Source organism: Schistocerca gregaria, chromosome 3, assembly GCF_023897955.1.
Source record: "Schistocerca gregaria isolate iqSchGreg1 chromosome 3, iqSchGreg1.2, whole genome shotgun sequence".
Lineage (NCBI taxonomy): Eukaryota > Metazoa > Arthropoda > Insecta > Orthoptera > Acrididae > Schistocerca > Schistocerca gregaria.
In genome coordinates, this window is record NC_064922.1 from 853,867,525 (window position 1) to 853,890,185 (window position 22,661).

At 39.5% G+C, this 22,661-nt stretch overlaps 1 protein-coding gene across 1 annotated transcript in view; it reads right to left on the reverse strand.

The window, feature by feature from the left end:
* Positions 1-9,400, reverse strand: part of LOC126354806 (inactive selenide, water dikinase-like protein) — a 64,894-nt gene extending 55,494 nt beyond the window's left edge. Inside the window, exon 1 of the mRNA XM_050004726.1 lies at positions 7,731-9,400. Coding sequence (XP_049860683.1) covers positions 7,736-8,974 — 1,239 coding nt within the window. The 5' untranslated portion in view covers positions 8,975-9,400 and the 3' untranslated portion in view covers positions 7,731-7,735. The remainder of the gene's footprint in view (positions 1-7,730) is intronic.
* Positions 9,401-22,661: the final 13,261 nt, after the last annotated feature.

Here is a 22,661-nt window from a genome sequence, read left to right on the forward strand (position 1 = left end):
AACTCTACCAGCTGGTGAGCAAGATGTACGAGACAGGTGAAATACCCTCAGACTTCAAGAAGAATATAATAATTCCAATCCCAAAGGAAGCAGGTTTTGACAGACGCAAAAATTATCGAACTATCAGTTTAATAAGTCACAGCTGCAAAATACTAACACGAATTCTTTAAGGACGAATGGAAAAACTGGTAGATGCGGACCTCGGGGAGGATCAGTTTGGATTCCGTAGGAATGTTGGAACACGTGAGGCAATACTGACCTTACGACTTATCTTAGAAGAAAGATTAAGAAAAGGCAAACCGACGTTTCTAGCATTTGTAGACTTAGAGAAAGCTTTTGACAACGTTGACTGGAATACTCTCTTTCAAATTCTGAAGGTGGCAGGGGTAAAATACAGGGAGCGAAAGGCTATTTACAATTTGTACAGAAACCAGATGGCAGTCATAAGAGTCGAGGGGCATGAAAGGGAAGCAGTGGTTGTGAAAGGAGTGAGACAGGGTTGTAGCCTCTCCCTGATCTTATTCAATCTGTATATTGAGCAAGCAGTAAAGGAAACAAAAGAAAAGTTCAGAGTAGGTATTAAAATTCATGGAGACGAAGTAAAAACTTTGAGGTTCGCCGATGACATTGTAATTCTGTCAGAGACGGCAAAGGACTTGGAGGAGCAGTTGAACGGAATGGACAGTGTCTTGAAAAGAGGATATAAGATGAACATCAACAAAAGCAAAATGAGGATAATGGAATGTAGTCAAATTAAATCAGGTGATGCTGAGGGAATTAGATTAGGAAATGAGACACTTAAAGTAGTCAAGGAGCTATTTAGGAAGTAAAGTAACTGATGATGGTCGAAGTAGAGAGGATATAAAATGTAGACTGGCAATGGCAAGGAAAGCGTTTCTGAAGAAGAGAAATTTGTTAACATCGAATATAGATTTATGTATCAGGAAGTCGTTTCTGAAAGTATTTGTTTGGAGTGTAGCCATGTATGGAAGTGAAACATGGACAATAAGTAGTTTGGACAAGAAGAGAATAGAAGCTTTCGAAATGTGGTGCTACAGAAGAATGCTGAAGATTAGATGGGTAGATCACGTAACTAATGAGGAGGTATTGAATAGGATTGGGGAGAAGAGAAGTTTGTGGCACAACTTGGCTAGAAGAAGGGATCGGTTGGTAGGACATGTTTTGAGGCATCAAGGGATCACAAATTTAGCATTGGAGGGCAGCGTGGAGGGTAAAAATCGTAGAGGGAGACCAAGAGATGAATACACTAAGCAGATTCAGAAGGATGTAAGTTGCAGTAGGTACTGGGAGATGAAGCAGCTTGCACAGGATAGAGTAGCATGGAGAGCTCCATCAAACCAGTCTCAGGACTGAAGACAACAACATACAGGGTGAAGAATAATTGTGTCACAAAACATTAAACCTGGATAGCTGAAGCCAGTAGGAACCAAAAATAGTAATGTTGTGTAGGTCGACAACGCACCATTTTTAAACTACAGAAACTTGACACCACATAGCCTAGTTGACTGTAGGATTGCTCTGTTGCCATTTGTTGGTTGGTGGGCAGCACTAAGGTGTCGGTTCACACGTACAAACGTCCCTCGCCTAGGATACATCATCATCTCCGGCAGGCAAAGCATTCGCGGTCATGCATTGTCCAGAGCATCCAGCAACAGAGCAATCCCACATACAATCCGAGCGTGTTGTGCATCAGCTACCCAGGTTAAAATTCCGTGACAATTTTTCTCCACCCTGTACACTCAATCTCACAAAACAAATTTTATTGTGTACACTTCACAGCAGAAATACAAGTAATGTCTTGAAGGACTACTGTACACTGTTTTAAAATTGGATTCTCTCTTGACACTTGTGGCCCAAAGTTAAGACAGGAGCAGTGAAAACAAGGTCACTACCTCTATTGTGTGTAGGTTGGCAGTATATCAGCTTTGCTTCACCAATGGCAGAATGTCTTCCAAGTCTTTCGCGGGGACATGACTGGATAAAATCTTTAATCTGCAAACTGCATCAATTACAATAAAATTATCAAGCTTTCGATGGCTAGCTCTGCCATCATCATCAGGAGTAAAACTACTGACTGCCAGGACTGGCACGATTCCTCACTTATATACCTATGATTATGGCCACTGGCACCAACTAAGAGAGGGCTGAAGTGACGCATGCATGGAGGATGAGTTGGGCAGCTCCAACCCAATGTGGGACCGAGTGACGCCAGGTGGCGCAATGGACCAGCACTACATTTGAAACTGCCGCTCCCGCCTCCCTACAAGCATTAAGCATCTGCTGTTGCTTCCTTTCGAAATCCAAAGCCTACCCCCCCACTTAAGTGTGTAGTCCTCATCTCTGTTGAAATTGTTGCTGTTCATTCAAATCTCAACTGCCTCTTCTATAACTGAGTCCCAGTATGTTGACAGTTGAGCCAAGAATGTTGTGTCTTCAAACTGTATTTTGTGGCCATTTACGAGGCAATGCTCAGCTATGGCCGACTTGGGTTGAGCTCCCTTTGCTTAATATGTTTTGTGTACATTGTCCAGACTATTCAACCACTTGCAGAGCATTGTACGAAGCTCAAGGGACATACTAAGCAAAGGGAGCTCAACAAGTTAGCCATAGCTGAGCACTGCATCAAAAATGATCACAAAATAAGGCATGAGAACACAATAGTCTTGGTCCATCTGTCAACATGCTTGGACTCCGTTATAAAAGAGGTGGCCAATATTAGAATGAACAGCGACAATTTCAACAGAGACCAGTGGTACACATTAAGCAGGAGCTGGGGGGTGGACTTTGCATGTCGAAAGGAAGCAACGGTGGCTGCTTAACGCTTGTAGGGAGGTGGGAACGGCAGTTTCAAATGTGGCACCGGCCCCTTGTGCCACCTGACATCACTTGGCCCCACAGCGGACTGGAGCTCCTATTAACTGCCCAACTCGCCTTCTGTTCACACGTTATTTTGGCCCTCTCCGATTGGTGCCAGCGGTCATTACGGTAGGTATAGAAGTAGGAAATATTGCCAGTTTTGACAGTAGTTTTACTCCAGACGACTATATCAGAGATAGGCATCGAATTTTATTGGCATTCATGTGGCTTGAAAACCGAGAAGATTTTATTCAATGGCAGAACACCAACTCCATGTGATCTACACAATGTATTGTTAAACAATGTATAATGGCGCAGAAAAACAGAACAAATCAACAATAGTATGAATTACAAGCAAATTTCAAGAACAGTGATGCTGCTTCATAATAAGCATTACCGTTAGAAGCAGCGTGTTTGTGTTGAGGCAGGGTAATGTACAGTACAGAATGAGTGCATTAGCAACTTTCAACAGAATTTACACGTAATTTCAACCTTTACAATTTGTGATGTGAATACCAAATGTCTGATTCCACACCACTGTGATTTACTGTGCAAATGATCTGTGGAACACAAAACCAACAAACTTCCAACAAACTTTAAGCATAATTTCAAAACCTATTCTAAACTTTTTCTCACTTACACACTTAACGACAAATATGTGATGGACTCATTTGTAAAGTAATCAGACATTTGAAGTTTTTTTTTTTTTATATGCGAGTTGGATTCTTTAAGCAATTGGGGTTTACCAATTTTACTTAATGCAGGCTAAAATAATCATCGGATATTTACCCATTTAGTAACACAATGTGTGTAAATTTACCAGGCAATTTTCAATATCCATAAAAGAGAGCAAACATTGGCAACAGTTATTCTGCGTGAAATTAAAAATGTCTGCATCAACCACAAGGCAGGATTCACATGTCCAGTTGATGTGAATGTAATATGGAAAGATTACTGTCACTGATGTCTTGGACCTCCGGCTACACAATAGATCTGACTGTTAGCACAAGAAATATTTTGCAGTTCTATTCTTTCACTGACTTTCAAAACAATCTGTCACCTTCCTACCTAAATCTTGCACTATGCCAATGATCAGCTTTTCATCACAAGCAAGATTTTCTTGGATACGGATGAACTGATAGGAGCGGGGGCACCAGCATACAAAACGACACTCATTACACACATTTGTGGCAAACAATGAAATATAGAAAAATCATCTGATGTCATTACAGCAAATTTATATTTTCAATGTAACTACATATTTTCAGAATTTATGTCCAATAAAGTTATTAAAGTGATTCACGGACAAATAACTGCACTATACCAATTGAAACCACAGACAACTATGTCATTTGCAAAACACAAGTTGGAGCAGTCTTCATTATTAACTGGAATATTAATGTAAGCAACAAAATCAAATTATTAAAGTGGATGACATCTACTACGGCACCCAAGTAAAAGCCACTGCAGTGCTGAAATCGGCAAACTGTAGAAGATATCTGGATTAAAATACAGTACTGCCATTATATTTTAAGACATACTGGTTGTAGTGAATCATTCCAACTGGAAATCCAGTTTATTAATACATCCCATCTGTAATTTTTTTGAACTCGTCAGCACCCTACTATGACACTGCTATGAGTGGAACAACAATATTAACAGAAAACTGATTGAACAGGCAATAATTTAACAGCAAGAAATCAGAGCTGCCACCAAGTAGCAGTAGCTCTATTAATCTACAAGCACAGCATAATCAAAACTAACACTAGATAAATGTAATTTAAACAACTGATAGCTGTTGCAAAATACACATTAGCAGAAAATCTATCAAATGTCCTGTAGACACCACCCTACTGGTACTACATAAATATTTTTATGCATGTGAACGACACTTCAAATTACTTATTTATCAAGTAATCCTTAAAATTAGTTTGGAAAGGGCAGAATTCAAACATTCCAATTCAATCCCACAGTTTCGCCATCAGTCAAAGCACAGCTGCACCCAACAATTCAGTTCCAATAACTGATGAGAAAAAAATGTTAAACTGCGCATAACAAGTTTAAAATTAAACTGTAGTGAAAATAAGTTCCAACTTGTGTATAATTTAACACACTATTCCTTTTCTATACTGTAAGGCTAACTTATTTTAAAGTGTTACAGCTCTTTGAATTTGGATCACATCCACTAGTTTCAAGAAGGTCGTTTACGCACACTGGACTTTAAATCTTGATCTCACATACTGATGAACCAAACTATTATGAGGATCAACCCACAATACGATTACATGCAGTTTGGTGGCATTGAAAGCAATTGGTGAGATGAAAGTAACAACTGGAGTAGCAATGAATGAGGAGTAAGTTTAGCAATGATACAGGCTGCAAATGGGGAAATCCACTGATATGTGACTTCTTATGGGCAGACTTGTGGTCCTACACCAGCGAAAGGACATCTTGGAAATAGTCCTGGATGTTGGCTGTTTGCATGATACTGTCATGAGCATTTATGGAAGGAGGTTCTAGGGCAGTGAAACAAGGAGTAGGTGACAAAGTGTTGCACTTCCATACATCACAGAACATTGAGGTCAGAGGTATGCCTACACCGTAACGCAAGATAGACAGCAACCTGTACAATACAATGTTTGTGATGGCAGAAGCGTTTTAGTGAAGACAATTGAATGCACAATGTTGAACATGGGGCGCCACACCTGACTAACCTTACATATTGCTAGCTTGACCCGATGACATTGTCATTTGCGATTGTAGTCAATAAAGGACCATACAAATTGGCCCATGGATCAAAGGAAATGGGTCACCTGGTTGCACGAAACAAGTTTCTTATGACACCAAGCTAATGGTCATGTCTAGATTTGCAGTCGGCCACATGACCAGCAGCTTGAAATACCTACTGTACCACAGATGGTTGCTCAGTGGGGTCGCTATTATGCTATGGTGCACATTCACCAGGGCTTCCATGGGGCCAATGACAGGAATCTAATGCACAATAGCCACTGTGGATCACGTCTACCTTGTGGACTGCCTGCGTTCCCTCGTGCTTTATTTCTTCAACAGTGATGGCATCATCTAGCAGGATAACTGTCCACATCGAATATCAAGACCAAGCTACAGTGGTTAAAGAGGCATAATAGTGAAGTCGTGAAGAATTAGCCATCAAATTCACCTGATCAGAACACAATGAAATCCACTTACTACAGTATCACCCACCAGCTCCACACCCACAAACCACATACCCATAATTTACTGAAATTGCATGACCTGTGTACCGACATCCAGTGTCACTTACCATTAGAAACCTGTCAAGTAGCTGAATCCATGTTACAAAGAGACACTGCTGTACTGCATTTCAAAAAGAGGTCAATTAGCTACAAAGTAGGAGGTCACATTGTTTCAGCTTCTCAGTTAAGACCACCACCTATAGTGTTGTTCAAGTAGCCTGTGACTTTGTATGTAACTCAGAGGAGGGTAATAGCATAGTTGTTCTCATGAATAACTATGGCCAACCCCATGTCACCAGAAATTCCACTGGTAGATCATACTGTTGGCACTTTAGTCTGGAAACAGTACTAGGTTTGGGGCATCAGTGGCTTCCGCCTGGTTTGCTCAACAGATATTGCAATGGTGCTACCTTCCCCCTTTACCAGACTAAATGTCAGGAATCACTTTTCATTTCATGCTGCACATTATATTATACAACTCAATCTAATTCAGCTCTAAGCATTACTACACTACAACATACAGACGTCACAAGAATCGTGAAAATATTGAATGAGGGGTTGGGGGTGTTAAATTAGATGCACTGTTAGCTTTGCAGGGAAACTCTGGTCAGTCGACTGAGAAATATTCTGACTCTAATGGAATCACTTTCAATACACTGAAAGCAAGTCGCCTGTACAAACATAAGATTCAGTTTAAATTGAACATTTTTACTGATAAGTTACTGAGCTAATATCTTAACTTCATATCTCCCATATAGGAACAAATATATACATACATACCTACCAACGCCTCTCACTTTTCACGGTATACGGACAATACAAAGTGCATAACATGTGCCAACATATCCATACAAGACTAGTCACCTACGTAATACAGGTTTTATGAATTTTACTTGCAGTTTTAGTTTTTAAAAGCAAAAGTGCAATAAACAGTGTGATCTTAAAAAGACAAGTCAATCTGGTACAATCATCATCAGTTTCAGTCCAGGCTACACCACAGATCCTAGCCCAGCAAATCTAATCTCCCCCCCCCCCCCAAGGAAAATTGCAGCTTTGATGCTGAACTGATTTGCGAATAGTCAACGTTTTCTCCATATTTTGAAGCGGGCTTTAATGTAAAAATGAAACAAATTTGAAGATGAAATCCTAAGTTTCCTTCACAGAAAAGAAAACTGATTTTAAAATGCTGAATATTTTGATATATGCTAACAGATGTTAATTATTAAACACTCAAGTAACACTGGCAACAACAGCAATAAGCTAAATGAGTTTCTCTAGATACAGAAAAGGCAAAATAAAGTAAACTTGTTGTAAACAAGCTGTCAAGCAACATTTACCAACTACAAAATCTTTGAGTAAACAACTCATACTGCTGACGTCAAAAACATACTGTAATTTTACAATGTGCATTTAAATACATGTTTTAGTAAAACATTATTACACCCAGTAGGTCACCATTATGCAAATAAAGCAGGATTTCATTACAGCAAATAAAATAAATTCTCCAATTCTCATTTCACACAATAGATATCTGAATGATAAACACTATTTTAGTCTGCTAATACAGAAACTTAAACATCTTTAATATGAGATACAGAAAAGTAAATTATTACAACTTACTTGTATTACCACAACTCTCCATCTTTTTCTTTTGCTGGAACTTCAATGATACGAGGTTTATCAATTATTCTTGCAGAGCGGTTCCCTTTCTCTACTATGCCAATTATCCATGCCTGGTAACCTTCCTGTTTCTCAATATCTTTACAGTATGCTGCTGCTTGTTCTCTTGGTAGGCAAATTAGCAACCCCCCTGATGTCTCAGGGGAATGTCCTTGGAGAAGTTGAAACATATTACCGCATGCTTTTGCAACAGCTGCCATTTTTGCTATAACTGGTAAGTTATGAATCACAAAAGACACCTCATTCTTTTGATGTCTAGCAAGATTTTGAGCGTGACCAAGTAATCCAAAGCCTGTAACATCCGTCGCACCATGTGCGTTGTACTTGTGCATCAAACGAGCTGCTATACGATTAAGTCTTGCCATTGAATCCATCGATCTCTGATAGGCCTTTCTAACATCATCCTCTGACACAACAAGTTTAATGCGGTTCCATCTCTCTGGCTGCTCTAACCACTGATGTGCATTAACTGCTACTTGTGTGCCTAAAGGCTTGGTCAAAACCAATACATCTCCAACAACTGCATTATCAGGAACAATATATTCATTTGGTTGGCACACAGATGTCGCTACACCTCCAATTGTACACCAGGGATTCACAACAGTTTGACCTCCTGTCACGGTGGTGCCTGCCTCCCACGCCGAATCCTTAAATCCTCTCATAATCAGTGGAATAACAACATCCCTTTCCTTTTCAGTCATTTTTGTTGACACACCAAGTAACATCAGCATGTTGTCGCATTCCGTAACACCCATGGCGTAAAGGTCACTCAACACATTGGCACAAGCAATCTTACCCATCATGTAGGGATCATCAACTAATGGATAAAAGAAATCAGTTGTTTGCACAAGACACAGCCCTCCATGCCTCAGTGGAGTCACGGAGGAATCCATACCAATTCCAATACGAGGAATATGCATATGCATGAAGTGTGCATGTTCATCCTGTGCATTGTTATCGTCTTGCTGGAGCCCCTCGAGGAGTTTCCACAGAACCTCCTGAGGAGCTTTACACCCTCATCCTTTCAGATCAGCAAAACGCGTCAGACGGAAAGTAGCGTCTAACTCATGTGCAACAGGATCAAAAGGCCTCCTTAATGCAAATGCGTTTGGATTACCTCCTAACTCCAACTGTGCTACGGATAACGCATCTTGCGACACTGCTGGCCCCTGAAGTTCTGCCATACTGCCGCAATTTGCAGAAAAGTTGGTAAAAATGATCAAATATTACACAACACAACTAAACGCTCAATGCCTCCAACCTCTCGACAGATTACAAAATGGCGATACGATGGCGTTCTATTGTTCCGAGCGCTTGGTCGGCGGGATTACGTAGGGTGCATTCCATTGGTGGCTCTTTGCACCGAACTTCCTTGCTCTCGATACATGAAATAGCAAAGAAATTTTTCAGAGCAAAAATCCTAATTGTTAGTTAAAACATTCTTCAGGTACATTCTTTTAAGAGAAATAATGTTTTCAAACAACAAAAAGTGACTTAGACCTGTTACTGAGAAATAAACATGTGAATGAATAGCATTTTAAGTGTTAAATGAAGGCAATATTGGTAACTTGTTCCTTATAAATATTATTATAGATTCTTAAAGTAAGAATATCAATTTTGGATTTGCATAGAAGCCTTTTTCACATTGCACATTTTTCTAAGAACTTAGTTGTGCGTATGTGTTCCGCCTCTACGGCTCAGGAAGTCCATAAGCAGTACTGTGATCTTTAAGCTCTGTAACGATGACAGTGATACCAATATGAAAAGCAGAAATAGAAAGAGCAACTTAAATTTGTATTATGGGTGAGAGAGGAAGTAACATTTCTGTCGAGGAATACGAAGTATGCGCGGGAACGCGTGGTTACCACTACATCTTGTCCATTCGTAGTATCATCATAATAAAGCCTAATTTTGCTTGGTTTACCTCCTAATAGACGAGACATGTAATGCCTGAAAATATACTAATGTAGTTTGCTTTGTAATACTTTGCGTAGTTGAAAATACGATTTAATATTCGTTTTGGTATAAGTGTTACCAGATAGTCGGATATCACACAGCACATGATACAGACTAAGATACGAAGTGGGACGCTGTCATCTTTTTGTGAAAAAAATATTTTGCGTGTTCATCGTACTAAAAAAACTTAAGCTATGAAGTTACTATTAAATACGAGTGGCAGGTGGGTTGATGATGTCGTAAATTAACAAAATTACTAATTTCAATCCAGAATCGTCTGTGACTAGCTAAAAGTTAATGAAACGTAAATAAACGAAACGCAATTAAAGATCAGAAAGTAGTGAGTCACCAGTTTTCTCGGCGTGATTGGAAAATTATGTGCTTCCAGGTGGAATCGGCAACTTCGTTGAACAATTTTAAACCCCCCCCATTAATCAGGACATACGGTTCTCATATTAAGTGAAGTAATGTTAATGGTGTATATGTGCGTATAGCAGGTGTAAGCGTATCGCTAGAAGAGTGTTGTTCGTTTCTAGAGTATCTCAATGTAGACTGAACAACGGACACAAGCCTACATCTCGCAAAGTGTTTTCTTACCCTGGCCCAAACTTCAAATTCCCATACAGATCCTGTTAATTTGTCAGTTGTTTTGTTGTAATATTTTCGTATTGCGACGTTATCCTTGGCTATTAATTGAGGCTCCTGTGACTGTCAGGTTGTTAACGTCGACAATTAATTGATATCGCATCACATTGTTTACGATTTTCAATAGAGTGGTGAAACTATAATAATTTTGTACAGTATTAAACTGTTAATGGGCAGAGTAGAAACTGTTAGAAGAAATACTTGTTAAATAGTAGAGAAAAAGGAGGACGTCAAGAGAATTATATAAGAAAACGAATATAACTGAAACCCAAGTGTGGAATGAAAAAATGACATGGGACAATGGGAGACTGTCTTAGGAACTAGAAAAAGAAAGGGGATGAGAGATGGGACAGATGAAGGATAGGGATTGTTGAGACTATGTAGGTATCAGGGTAAGTTCCCATTTGCTCCAAGGAATGCAGTCAAATTCTCTATCAACTTTGCAGTTTGCATATGACTGCAAACTATCCAGTTGTGGAACATGTTGCTCAGTTTAATGTTGCAGATTGTAACAGATATGCTTGAAACCATGCTGACAGGCTTTCCGCCACCCCCGCAACTATAGTGTAAGAGGCATGGAATTCTTCTATAACATATTCTGTGTTTAGCAAACACATTGATATACTATATGCTAATCGTTGTCCTTGGTCCATCCCCTTTGCCCAACCATTTCCTCATTACTGCCACCATGCCATCTGTACAACCATCTTTTTCTTTCCTTAGTCAATTCTCATTTTCTTAACTTACTTCCATTTATGCAGCTCCTACACCAACCCCAGCTAAGATCATTGCTAGTCGTAAAAGATTTGCAGTGTCTAAAATTCATACTGCTCTGGTTTTTAACTCTTCTCGTAGGTAATCAGCTACAGTGCTGTCTGAACAGTATAGAGTTTTTTAAATTCTTTTTATGAAGTACAAGGTAACTCACATATATCAAAACATTTTCATTTACCTGTGCATCTATACTTTGCAAATGACTGTGAGGTGCATGGTGGAGGGTACATCCCACTGTACCAGTTTTTAGGGTTTCTTCCTGTGCCATTCAGGTATGGAGTGTGGGAAGGATGATGGTTTGAATGTGTTTACGCATGCAGTAATTATTCTGATCTGATTCTCACGATCCCTATGTGAGCAATGTGCTGGGAATTGTAATATATTCCTAGAGCCACCATTTAAAGCCGGTTGTTGAAACTTTGTTAATATCCTTTTTTCTGGATGGTTTACAGCTATCTTCGAGAGCCTCCCAGTTCAGTTCTTTCAGTATCTCTGTGAAACTCTGCCATGGATTAAACAAATGCGCTGCCTGTCTCTGCTTATGTTCAATTTCCACTGTTAGTTCTATTTGGTATGGTCTCCCACACTTGACCAATACTCTAGAACCGGTGGAACAAGTGATTTGCAAGCAGTCTCCTTTGTAGACTGGTTGCACTTCCCTAGCATTCTACCATTAAACCTAAGTGTACCGTACGACCTGCTGTACGTGAATGGAGCTAACATTGTTGCACACCAACACATTGTTGCTTATGTCATTTCATTTCAGTAACCCTGAAGATCTGGATGTATATGCACTATGCATTTGTTCTGAAAACATTGTTTTGAATTAGCAATTCTTGCATTGTAACTCGGGGATCAGTTCCGCCAGGACTTTCAGGAGGATCTAAAAGGACAGGTTCTATTCCATAAAACAATTTTATTAAGGATAAAAGAAAAAAACAGCTTCAGCTCTAAAATGACAATTAGCAGGTCCCTTATCAACCCAAACACCAGAAAACTCCAATAAGTTAGACAGATTGTGAACATTAGTTACATGATCCAGTTTGGAAAGCATGCTTCTGCTATGCATGCCTCTGACCACAGTGTAATATGAATACTTCATTAGAATTTACACTTTCATCATTACAAATAGCCATGGTTCAGCAATGGAATTCCAACGTCACTCAGGCTATGTAATAGATGAAGAACAAATGCTTCGGGGATATTGCTCTCATGATGAATGACAAAGCTCGTTTCCATTTATCTGATTATGTTCACTATTTAAATTATGCTGTTTGTTAAATAAAATCCCTAAAGACTTGCAATAACATGTCTTCAACAGTGACATGGTGACTTGTAAGTAGTTGTATGTCATTCGGCAATAGTTCTTAGAGGGGGCTGGCAGAATTGTGAATTGTGTGTTATTCATCTCATGATGTACATTTGCAATCCATTTTGTTTGTGTACAGGAGACATGTCAATAATTTATATAACAGCTACAATTATTTTTACATTAATAAATAATAGCACTATAATAAATAATAACACAGTAAGGATATTTCTTGGAATATGTAATACATTGTATCCAAATCAAATTTCCAGTTTGTCCCGCATGAATTCATCCACTGAGTAATAACACTTCAGTGTTAGTACCTCATATAGGTTGCTTTTAAGTGAACCTAAATTCATCTGCAGCAACTGTTTCCCTTTTAATTTACTTCAAATTTTTATTCTCGTGTATTGAGGTCCCTGGGCATACAGTCTGAGGTGGTAGGTGGGGAGCTTAATGTCTGGTGTACAAAAATATAATAATCTAATTTATGTATAAGGAGAGCAAAGTTAATATTTTTAGTTTTCTAAATAATGGTCGACATGATTCTTTGTGGTTTGCAGTGCATATATTTAGTATTATTGTTCTCTGTATTTTTAGTATCCGTACCATGTTTCGCAAGTTATCCCAAAAAACAATACCGTACCTAATAATGGAGTCGAAGTAGCCCTTATATGCTACTTTTCGTGTGTCCATGCCAGTTGCAGTTGATAATATTGGGACTGCAAATGCAAAGCTGCTCAGTTTGTTTGCCGGGTGTTCAATGTGTGCCTGCCAGCTCAAATTTTTATCTACATTTAAACCGAAGAATTTGACTGAGTCAATTTCTTTTATACCTTGATTGTTGTGCACAATCTTAATCTGCTCACATTTTGACTGTTTGGTTTTGAACTGCATCATGTGAGCCTTAGATATGCAGACAGTTATGGTAACTGAAGAGCATTACTTGAACATTTCGGTAGCTGAATTAAGAAGACAGCTTCGAAATCTTAAATTAATGTGGTTCCAACCAGATGGGGTAGCTGCTCACACAGCTGACACTGTTTATTTATTTATTTTTATTGTATGTATTCATTCATAGGCAATAAATATTTTATGGACGTTGGCCAAGTGTACATGTAATTTACGGGAACCATTTCAAGTAAATAGAACATACACATAGGTAAATAAAAAAAGTACAGACACAAGCAAATAAGGTCATAAAATATAACACAGAATAATGCAAAATCATAGAACACGTTGTACAACTTTATGCTTGTGGTACACCACACAACAGCTTTCTGTTACATATCCTAATAACTTAAGAGGTTTTGGGGTGAAAGATGGAATATTCAGTTTTGCCCTAATATAAATAATTCCAGAAAATGTTTGTTGGTATACATAGTCATTTACTAAGGAGAAACAGTGTTAGGGTAGAATTTTTTTTTAAATTCTGCTTTAAATTTGTTTTCATGTCTAGCTTTCTAATGTTGACTGGCAGTCTGTTATAAAGGTTTGGACCAGCGTGGCTCACATGCCTTGGAGTGTTTCTTCTTTTAGTTTGCAAAGTATAGACTGCTGTGCTATTTCAGTTATTGCTGTTGTGGAAGTTGGCATTTGTTTGAAAATCTACAAGGTGGGCCCTGTCATACACAACACATTTGTATGTCTGTAATGAATATTTTTAGTATGTGAAACTTTGTGAATAAGGGTTTGCAGTGAGCCTGTGGATGATGGTGTGGTGTTATTCATATAGTCTTCTGCAAAAAATAAATAAATATAAAAATGTTTTATGTGGCAAGTTCTGGAACCTTAAAATCTCTGTGATGCAATCATTTACAATAATTATAAGAGCAAACCAGGCTGAATTTAGTTTCTGTGAAGGCTTCAGTACACATTCATTAAAATTTAAGTTTTCATAAACAAGAATCCCCAGAAATATTGTAGATGTCACTCTGTCTATGGTTCTGTTACCCAACAGCAGATGAAGATTTATGTTTTGGCTTATATTTTCGAACTGGGTGTAATTAGTTTTATTTGTGTTTAGTGCAACCTGTTTGCACTGAACCAGGTGTGGACGTTCTTTATGACTTCATCAGTAGTTGTTTGAAGCAGTTGCTTTGGTGCACTTATTATCACACTAGCACCATCTGTGAAAAGAATTCCGTGTGATACGCCATCTGATGTGTGGATGTCATTTGTTAGACAGGAAACAGTGTGGGACTTAGGATACTGTCTTGTGGTACATCTATTTCCACCTTTTTTTATGATATAAAATTTATTTTGTGGTTGAGGCACGCTGATATCATCCTGCAATCTGTGTTCTGTTTTATAGTTATGACTCAAACCCATAAGATCAGTGCTAAAAATTCCCCAGTTTTACATTTCTTCCCAGTAAGATTTACCTTGATTCTAAGTTCTTACTTGACATCTCGCTTGACTTCACACAGTTTTCTTCCTATTGATATTTGATGTGACTGAACAAGGTATATGCGCCTCAAAACACAGATGGTTTGCACCACGGGTGGTGGTGAAATTAAGGGAATATTTTAGGCCATTTTGGAGAGGGGAGATGTGAGAGAGGAAATTCTGACATAATCCGCAATCTGTGTTGCCAGCACAACGTGAAACATTTAGCTTCACCACATAATTATGAAATAAGTACTGCTAGGTTGCAGCGGTAATGGAAAAACATGACAGTAAATGCGAAGTGTTCTGGACTGAACCAATCTTTTTTTGTGCCACTTATAACTCAATCTCGTCTTTTTCCATATGTTAGTGATGTACTGTATTCAGCAACAATGTCAAATCGTCAACCTTTTTAAATTCAAACACTGAGTCTCAAAGAATACACTCAGTCATAATCAAGAAAACTTCACTCATTTTCGGTTAGTGAACTCTTATTTGCTGAAGACTTGTTAAGCCGCTCAGTAGCCAGTGCAGCCACCACACTAACACATACTGGATGTGTGCAGAGGGGGGTGGCCCTTCAGCAACAGGACTGCAGGTAGGGATGAAAGCATTTTGTGAAATGCTGAAAATATACTTTGCGTGCAAGTGATGTGCTGTGACAAAGATATCAGAAGAAAATAGGAAGAGGGTATTGCGATAGCACATTTTAAAGACTTTCATGTTCACATCAAACATGATACAGTTGCACCAACTAAGAGCATTCCTCATGTATGTACTTTGCACCACAAACTGTAACACTTTTCACAGTGGTGAGTGTATAAAGTGCAGCTCATAAGGCGAGCATTTAACTATAACAGCAATGATGATGAAGTATGTCTTTAAGCAGATGTCAACGATTATGCTTGAGGTTTAACCATTTATCTGCTGTGATGTTTTTGGTTTAATTCAACATGTTCATCAATTTTTCCTTTTCTCTGGGTGAGCACAAAGGATGATTTCTCAAAAATGCATGTTTTGTACGTGTAATTTGTAGTAATAGCGTGTCTGCAAATGGCTTGATGACCTTGTGCCCAGATGCTAATCCCAATTTTTTGAAGAGTTTTTACTTGCTGTTACACATCTGCAATTTTTTAAGTACTGATGAAATTCATTACTGCAAATAATTTTCTAAAAATTGTATTGTACTTTTAATTTCCTTCACTTACACAGATTTTATACAAAGTATGGGAGAGGATTGTAATTTTTAATCATATATTCCAGTAATGTGTATTTTTATTCATATTCTGGGGGGGGGGGTGGTTAACATTTTCCTCAGTTTTGCGTTTTTTAGGTCTGGATGGCACGAAAATGTAAAATAGGGATTTCACTGTAGTTTTAATTGGCTGTTAGTATACATTATAGAACTTGCTGGTTGCTTCTGCATGGAAATGTTTAACATTGCTCGTTCAGTATCCCTGAAGGCTCTCCTTGATGGTGGGATTTGTGGGAAAGAATGTGTGAATGAATAAATGTCTTCTCTGTGTGTTAAAATAAAGGCAGTTTATAAGCTGAAAACAGATTGAACTGTCAGACCAAAATTATATTCTTACACTATGACTGGCAGATGGAAAGTTATATCTTATTCAAAAATTTTAAGTTACATTATGCCTAATGCTTGCACATTTTCCAATTTATTTAATAAAACTGTAACTATTGTGGAATGCAAAAAATTTGGAAGAGATTAATAGTGGTGAGGCAAGGCATGACAATAACATTGTGGAATAAAATGTTGAAAGTCATATCACAATGATGTTATAACAAATAGCCTGATTAGAGTTTAATTCATCTCAACACTTCATTTACTGTTGACTACAAACAGTGGAATATTCTTCATCATTAAAGTAGCTATTGCTTTTGTTTCTTGTTTCACTCCGTAATTCTTATAAAAAGTAGGATTACTTTTATGCAACTATTCTTCAACACTAATACCAGTGTTGCTCATATCAAGGAATTCACTCAGTTAATAGAACTCTTTCTCCCCCCCCCCCCCCCCTTTAGTAAACAGTCATAAACAGTAACTTTGAAGCTGCTGAAGGCTGTAGATTGATCAGAACATCGTTCTAGAATTGTTCTTACTATTTTCATGTTAATAAAAGAGAGTTGACAGTCTCCCTTGGGACCACATTTGCACATTATTCTAACAATGGCATGATCTTTTACATTCTTAGAATTTCTGTGCCATGGCTGGAGTGTTTCCATAGTAACTGGTCATTATTAATGTGACACTGAAAGAAATTGAAATAAGTTGTACTTTGAGACTTGTCCATGAGTAAATCTACCGGTTTCCACAAGAGATGAGACACTCATTCCTTATAAAATACCTACTAAATATTACTCAGTAGTTGCGGAGGCAGTATGTTTATGAAGTAGTAGTCTCAAAGAGGAAACTGCAAGAATGGAAGGAAGTATAATGTGAACAGTGAACAACTGCTAACAAATTATGAAGATTATTTTTACAGAATTTGTTGAAGGGCCTGTTTCAGTGGCTTCTACTGTCATATCACTCTATATTGAATTTTACAAGTTCTGATGCCATGATGTGCAGTGTGTCTTCAGAGCCATGTCTGAGGGTAATTTATGAAGCAAGCTTGTGAACAAATTAACACAGTGGACCTACATGTGAGAGAACAGCAGTTCAAATTTCCATCTAGGCATTCAGAGTGAAGTTTTCACATAGTTACCTTAAACAACTTAGATACAGACATGGTTCTGTGAAAAGAACACTGGTTCTCTGTTCCAAGCGAGCTTAAGCTCCATTGCTAATGACCTTATCTTCACTGGTATATGAAACCCTGATCTTCCTTCCTGCAAGGACAACTTCAGCAAATGTTCCATCAGCCATTAAAAATTCATGTGGGCAAGGCACACTGTGTGTGTGTGTGTGTGTGTGTGTGTGTGTGTGTGTGTGTGTGTGTGTGTTTGCATTTGCGGAGGGGGGGGGGGGGGCTATTTCTGAAGAAGGGGAGCACTAGTAATTTAGCTTTATTTATCATCCATATCGTGAAAATACTAATACATAATTTGTCAAAAAAGACTTACATGAATTATTCTCACCACCATACACTTACAACTAAAGCCAAAGGAATAATGAAATTAAGAGTAACTTCGGTATATTTGTTAAGACTTCCACAAATTACATAAAATTTGTGTCAAATTGTTGTGCTCAACAACATGCACATATGCTAAACAACCAATAATACATACATGGTGTTTAACAATAAATATTACCCACATCTAAAGGCTGTAGAGGGGACTTAATAGATGAAGTTTTACACAGGAACCAATGTTGAGACGTCATCTGATGATGCTAAAGAGGATCTAAGCTATAGGCACCAGATCCTGTATTTGAATGTGTGTGTACAGCATGATTCTGTGATGATTTTACAAACTTTCCAGGATGATGGAGAAGGATAATTTTATTAATTTGAGGTTAAGGGTTCCTGTACCAGAAACAAATGAGTGTGAAGTTTAAGTGAAAACTGTCCTTATACATCTGACGGTGGAATACATATACTGGTGTTATTACTGCTTAGATTGTAGGGCAGGCAACATTCAGAGGAGGTAACATGGACCAAATCAAGAAAAAATGTGCAGTAAATATGCACTCTAAAAGACATACCTTACAAGCTATGAGCGCTTGTTTAGGAGAGGAGATCTATTTCACAGGAGCAAAGATGTAAAAGTGTTCATCTCTCCCCAGGTCTGCATGTTAGGGCCCATATTTACTGGATATTGTTTCCTTTTTTTGGATCATACTACCGTCTTTGAAAGTTGTGTATTCTACAATCTCAGCAACAAAGGTACTAGTACATGTATTCCACTGTCGAAGGTATCAGAACCGTTTCACTTATAACTTTCGATCCATTTGTTTCCTGTACAAGGACCCTCTCCTCAGATTCATGCATTTATCCTTCTCCATCATCCTTGAAAGACTGGAACATCATCATAGAATCACACCATATATATATATATATATATATATATATATATATATATATATACATACAAATTCAGGTGCCAACACTAAAAACTTTGACACTCTATATCATCATCTAACAAGTCCCCTCTACAGCTTCTAGAAGTGTGTAACGTGAATTGTGAAACACCCTGCAGGTGTACTGTGCAAGATGTAGACAGAGCCTGCAGAATACAATTCAAATGCAATGACACTGTCAAACTCACCACCACACTAATAAAGAAACCACCACACTAGCACAGAAACAATCAGTTACATTCAGCATTATAAGTACAAAATAACAAAGACGAGAGTATTTAATTGTGGTCTGTAGAAAGCGATCAAAATATAGTTAAATGCCATCTGCATCTATTTTCACTGAGCACACTGAACAATCACTAACATCATCATACACATGCCATCGGAAATATCTTCTTCTGTTAGTAAAGTCATGAAATATTTTGGACTCTAAATTCACTCTTGAAGTCTAATGATTCACGGATGTGAAGCTCAAAGAAAACGGGAATATTAATGCAGTAATATTAAGTTTACAAACTAGATTAAAAGTGTTTGCATGCATGATGCGTGTACATATGGTTTGTGATATGGCATTATAATGAAGTAATTGTGGGTGGTTTGTGAAAGACTTCAATAAGTACATTTGTGAACTGCATTTTCCTCGCTGAAATAGACTTGATGAACCAAGATTTAAGCAGTTTTACTGGAATGTATGGTTGCAAAGTGCATTACATTATAGCAACTTTTTTACATACTATGAAAGTACAGAACTACAATAAAATATTCCTGAAATAATTTAACAGCAAACTATTAAAGAATACAAAAATTAGAAGTACACTTCCAGAAATTCTTAAATAGAACAGGAACCGTGTTCTACCAGTAAAGATTCAAATATGATTGAAACCTTGCATCTCATTTTCTTGATTTTATTTCTCATGGAAGATTACGATATATATTATTTTAATTTTTCTCGTGAATTAAATCAGTAGAGTCAGGTGTACACCCCCATGCGGGTCCGGGGCTTAGAGTAGGCCTGAGGTATTCCTGCCTGTCGTACAAGGCAACTAAAAGGAGTTTCACACGTTTCGGCCTTTATGTGATGGTCCCCTGTAGGATTTTACCTCCATTCTTCAAAATTTTCTCGAAGAGCGAACCAATTAGGGAAGGGCGCCTTACAAGGTGCATTGTGTCCATCGTGCATTGAGATCTTTAGCACACTTCCTCGTCATCACATTGCAGTCGCGCTCATTCTCCATCTCTTGGGTGAGGACACCTTCCTGGGTGCATTTTCAGTGTCGATTTCTGCACTGACAATGCACCTGATATCCAGCACGGTAGCCAGTCAGTTGTGGTGGTGCCACCATGTACCCTGTTGGTTGTTGCCGCCTGACCACACAGAGATCACTCTGTTGATACCTGCGCCATTAACTCCCCATGTATGCGAAGGGGTAGATGCCCATCCCCCTGGGGCATTGGGACTCCCAGCAATGGCCATCCTGCCAGGTGGCCTTTGCTGTGGCTGGGTAGCATCAGGGTGCATGACAAGCGATGAAGTGTAGACAATCGTGTCTTGCTGGTGGTGAAAGTGATCACGAGCTCAATTCAACACACAGAAGCACAACCCCAAATCATTCCCTTCCCTGGCCACACCATGGGAGGAACATCAGGCTAAGGAAAACAGTGGATCTTATTTGTCCCGGTACTTTGTATGTTTGAGAGCTGATGGGGAATCTTTCATGGTGATGAAGCTTCAGATTTTTGTTGAGCATTTAGAGGACAACTTTGGGGAAGTGGAGGGATTGTCCAAAATGAGACCTGGGTCAGTCTTGATCAAAACTGAATCCTGTGCCCAGTCACCGGAGTTACTCAATTGTGACAAGCTGGGGGATGTTTCTGTGACCATCGCGCCCCATAAGAGCTTAAGTATGGTCCAGGGTATCATATTTCACAGGTATCTTCTTTTTGCAGTCCAACGATGAGCTGCGCACCAATTTATAGCGGCGTGGTGTACATTTCGTTCTGCATGTCCACCGGGGTCCGAAGGATAATCAGGTTGCCACTGGTGCCTTCATCTTGGCCTTTGAGGGTGATACATTACCCGAGAAGGTCAAGGCGATGGTCTACCGGTGTGATGTAAAGCCCTATATCCCTCCCCCGATACGGTGTTTTAAGTGCTGGAAGTTCGGCCACATGTCTTCCCACTGTACTTCCGGCGTCACATGCCGAGATTGCGGATGCCTATCACATCCCAATGCTCCACGTGCCTCGCCTCCCACCTGTGACAACTGCAGAGAGCACCATTTGCCTTGCCTGCCTGACTGCAGGATTCACCAGAAATGAAGGAAAATCATGGAGTACAAGACCCTGGACTGACTGACCTACACTGAGGTTAAGAGAAAATTTGAATGCCTGCACCTTGTGCGTATTACGTTGTCTTACGCCGCCGCCACAACAGTTCTGGCACCATCAGCTCCTCCAACCCAGGTCACCTCTCAGAGCCAGAATACTACACCTGCCATTTCCCTCCCTGTTTCTCCTGCACCACCTACTTAGGGAGCAATGCCCCCCCCCCCCCCAAACCATTGGGGACATCCGGCCCCACTTCTAAGCCGGAGAAACGTAAGTCTTCTTCGGCTTTTCTCGCTATGAAGGGGTCCCTTGGGTTACTCCCTTCTCAGGTTTCTTCTAGTGGGAAAGATACACCCACCAGTGGCTGAAGAGCCCAAAAGCAGCTGGTCATAGGGCTTCATGCTCATCCTCAGTCCCGGAGACTTAGCCAATGAAGTCCTCCCAGCCAGGGAAACCCAAGGAGCAATGAGAGAAATCTAAAAAGAAAACCCCTAAGACCAAGGAAATTGTGGTGGCACCCACACCACAGCTACCTACAATCTCTGCGGCTGAGGATGGGGTGGAGATTTTGGCATCCATTGAGGACCTAGATCTCGCCAGACCCACAGACACAATGGATATAGGCTGCTCAGGCAATAAATCAGTGGTAGCAGGTAACTCTTGAGGCGTAAACTGCTTCCTTAAATGTTCCATGCCTTCCCAGTCTCACGATGTCATCATGCAGTGGAATTGCAGCAGTTTTTCCTACCACCTGGCTGAGCTACGGCAACTGTTAAGCTTTACACCTGCCGTCTGCAATGCCCTTCAGGAAGCGTGGTTCCCAGCAATGCTGATCCCCGGCCCTCCGCAGCTATAAGGGATATTACAGGAACCGTACAGACTATAATCGAGTGTCAGGTGGAGTTTACGTTTATGTCCTAAACTCGCTCTGTAGTGAACATATGCCCCTTCAAACCCTTCTTGCAGCTGTGGCTGTCAGAGAAGAATGACGCAGGAAATAACTGTCTGCAATGTATATCTTCCTCGAGATAGTGCAGTACCCCTGAATGTATTAGTTGCACTGATTGATCAACTCCGTAAACTTTTCCTACTTCTAGGAGATTTTAATGCCCATAACCCCTTGTGGGGTGGTTCCATGCTTATTGCCCGAGGCAGAGATGTCAAAACTTTACTGTCGCAATTCGACCTCTGCCTCTTAATTACTAGGGCTGACACACATTTCAGTGTGGCTCATGGTAATTACTCCCATCTATCCACTGGAGAGCACATGATGACCTGTATGATAGTGACCACTTCCCCATCTTCCTGTCACTGCCCCAGCGACAGGCACGACAACGCCTGCCCAGATGAGCTTTGAACAAGGCGGACTGGGGAATTTTCATATCTGCTGTCACCGCTGAATCTCCCCCACACGGTAACGTTGATGTGATGGTTG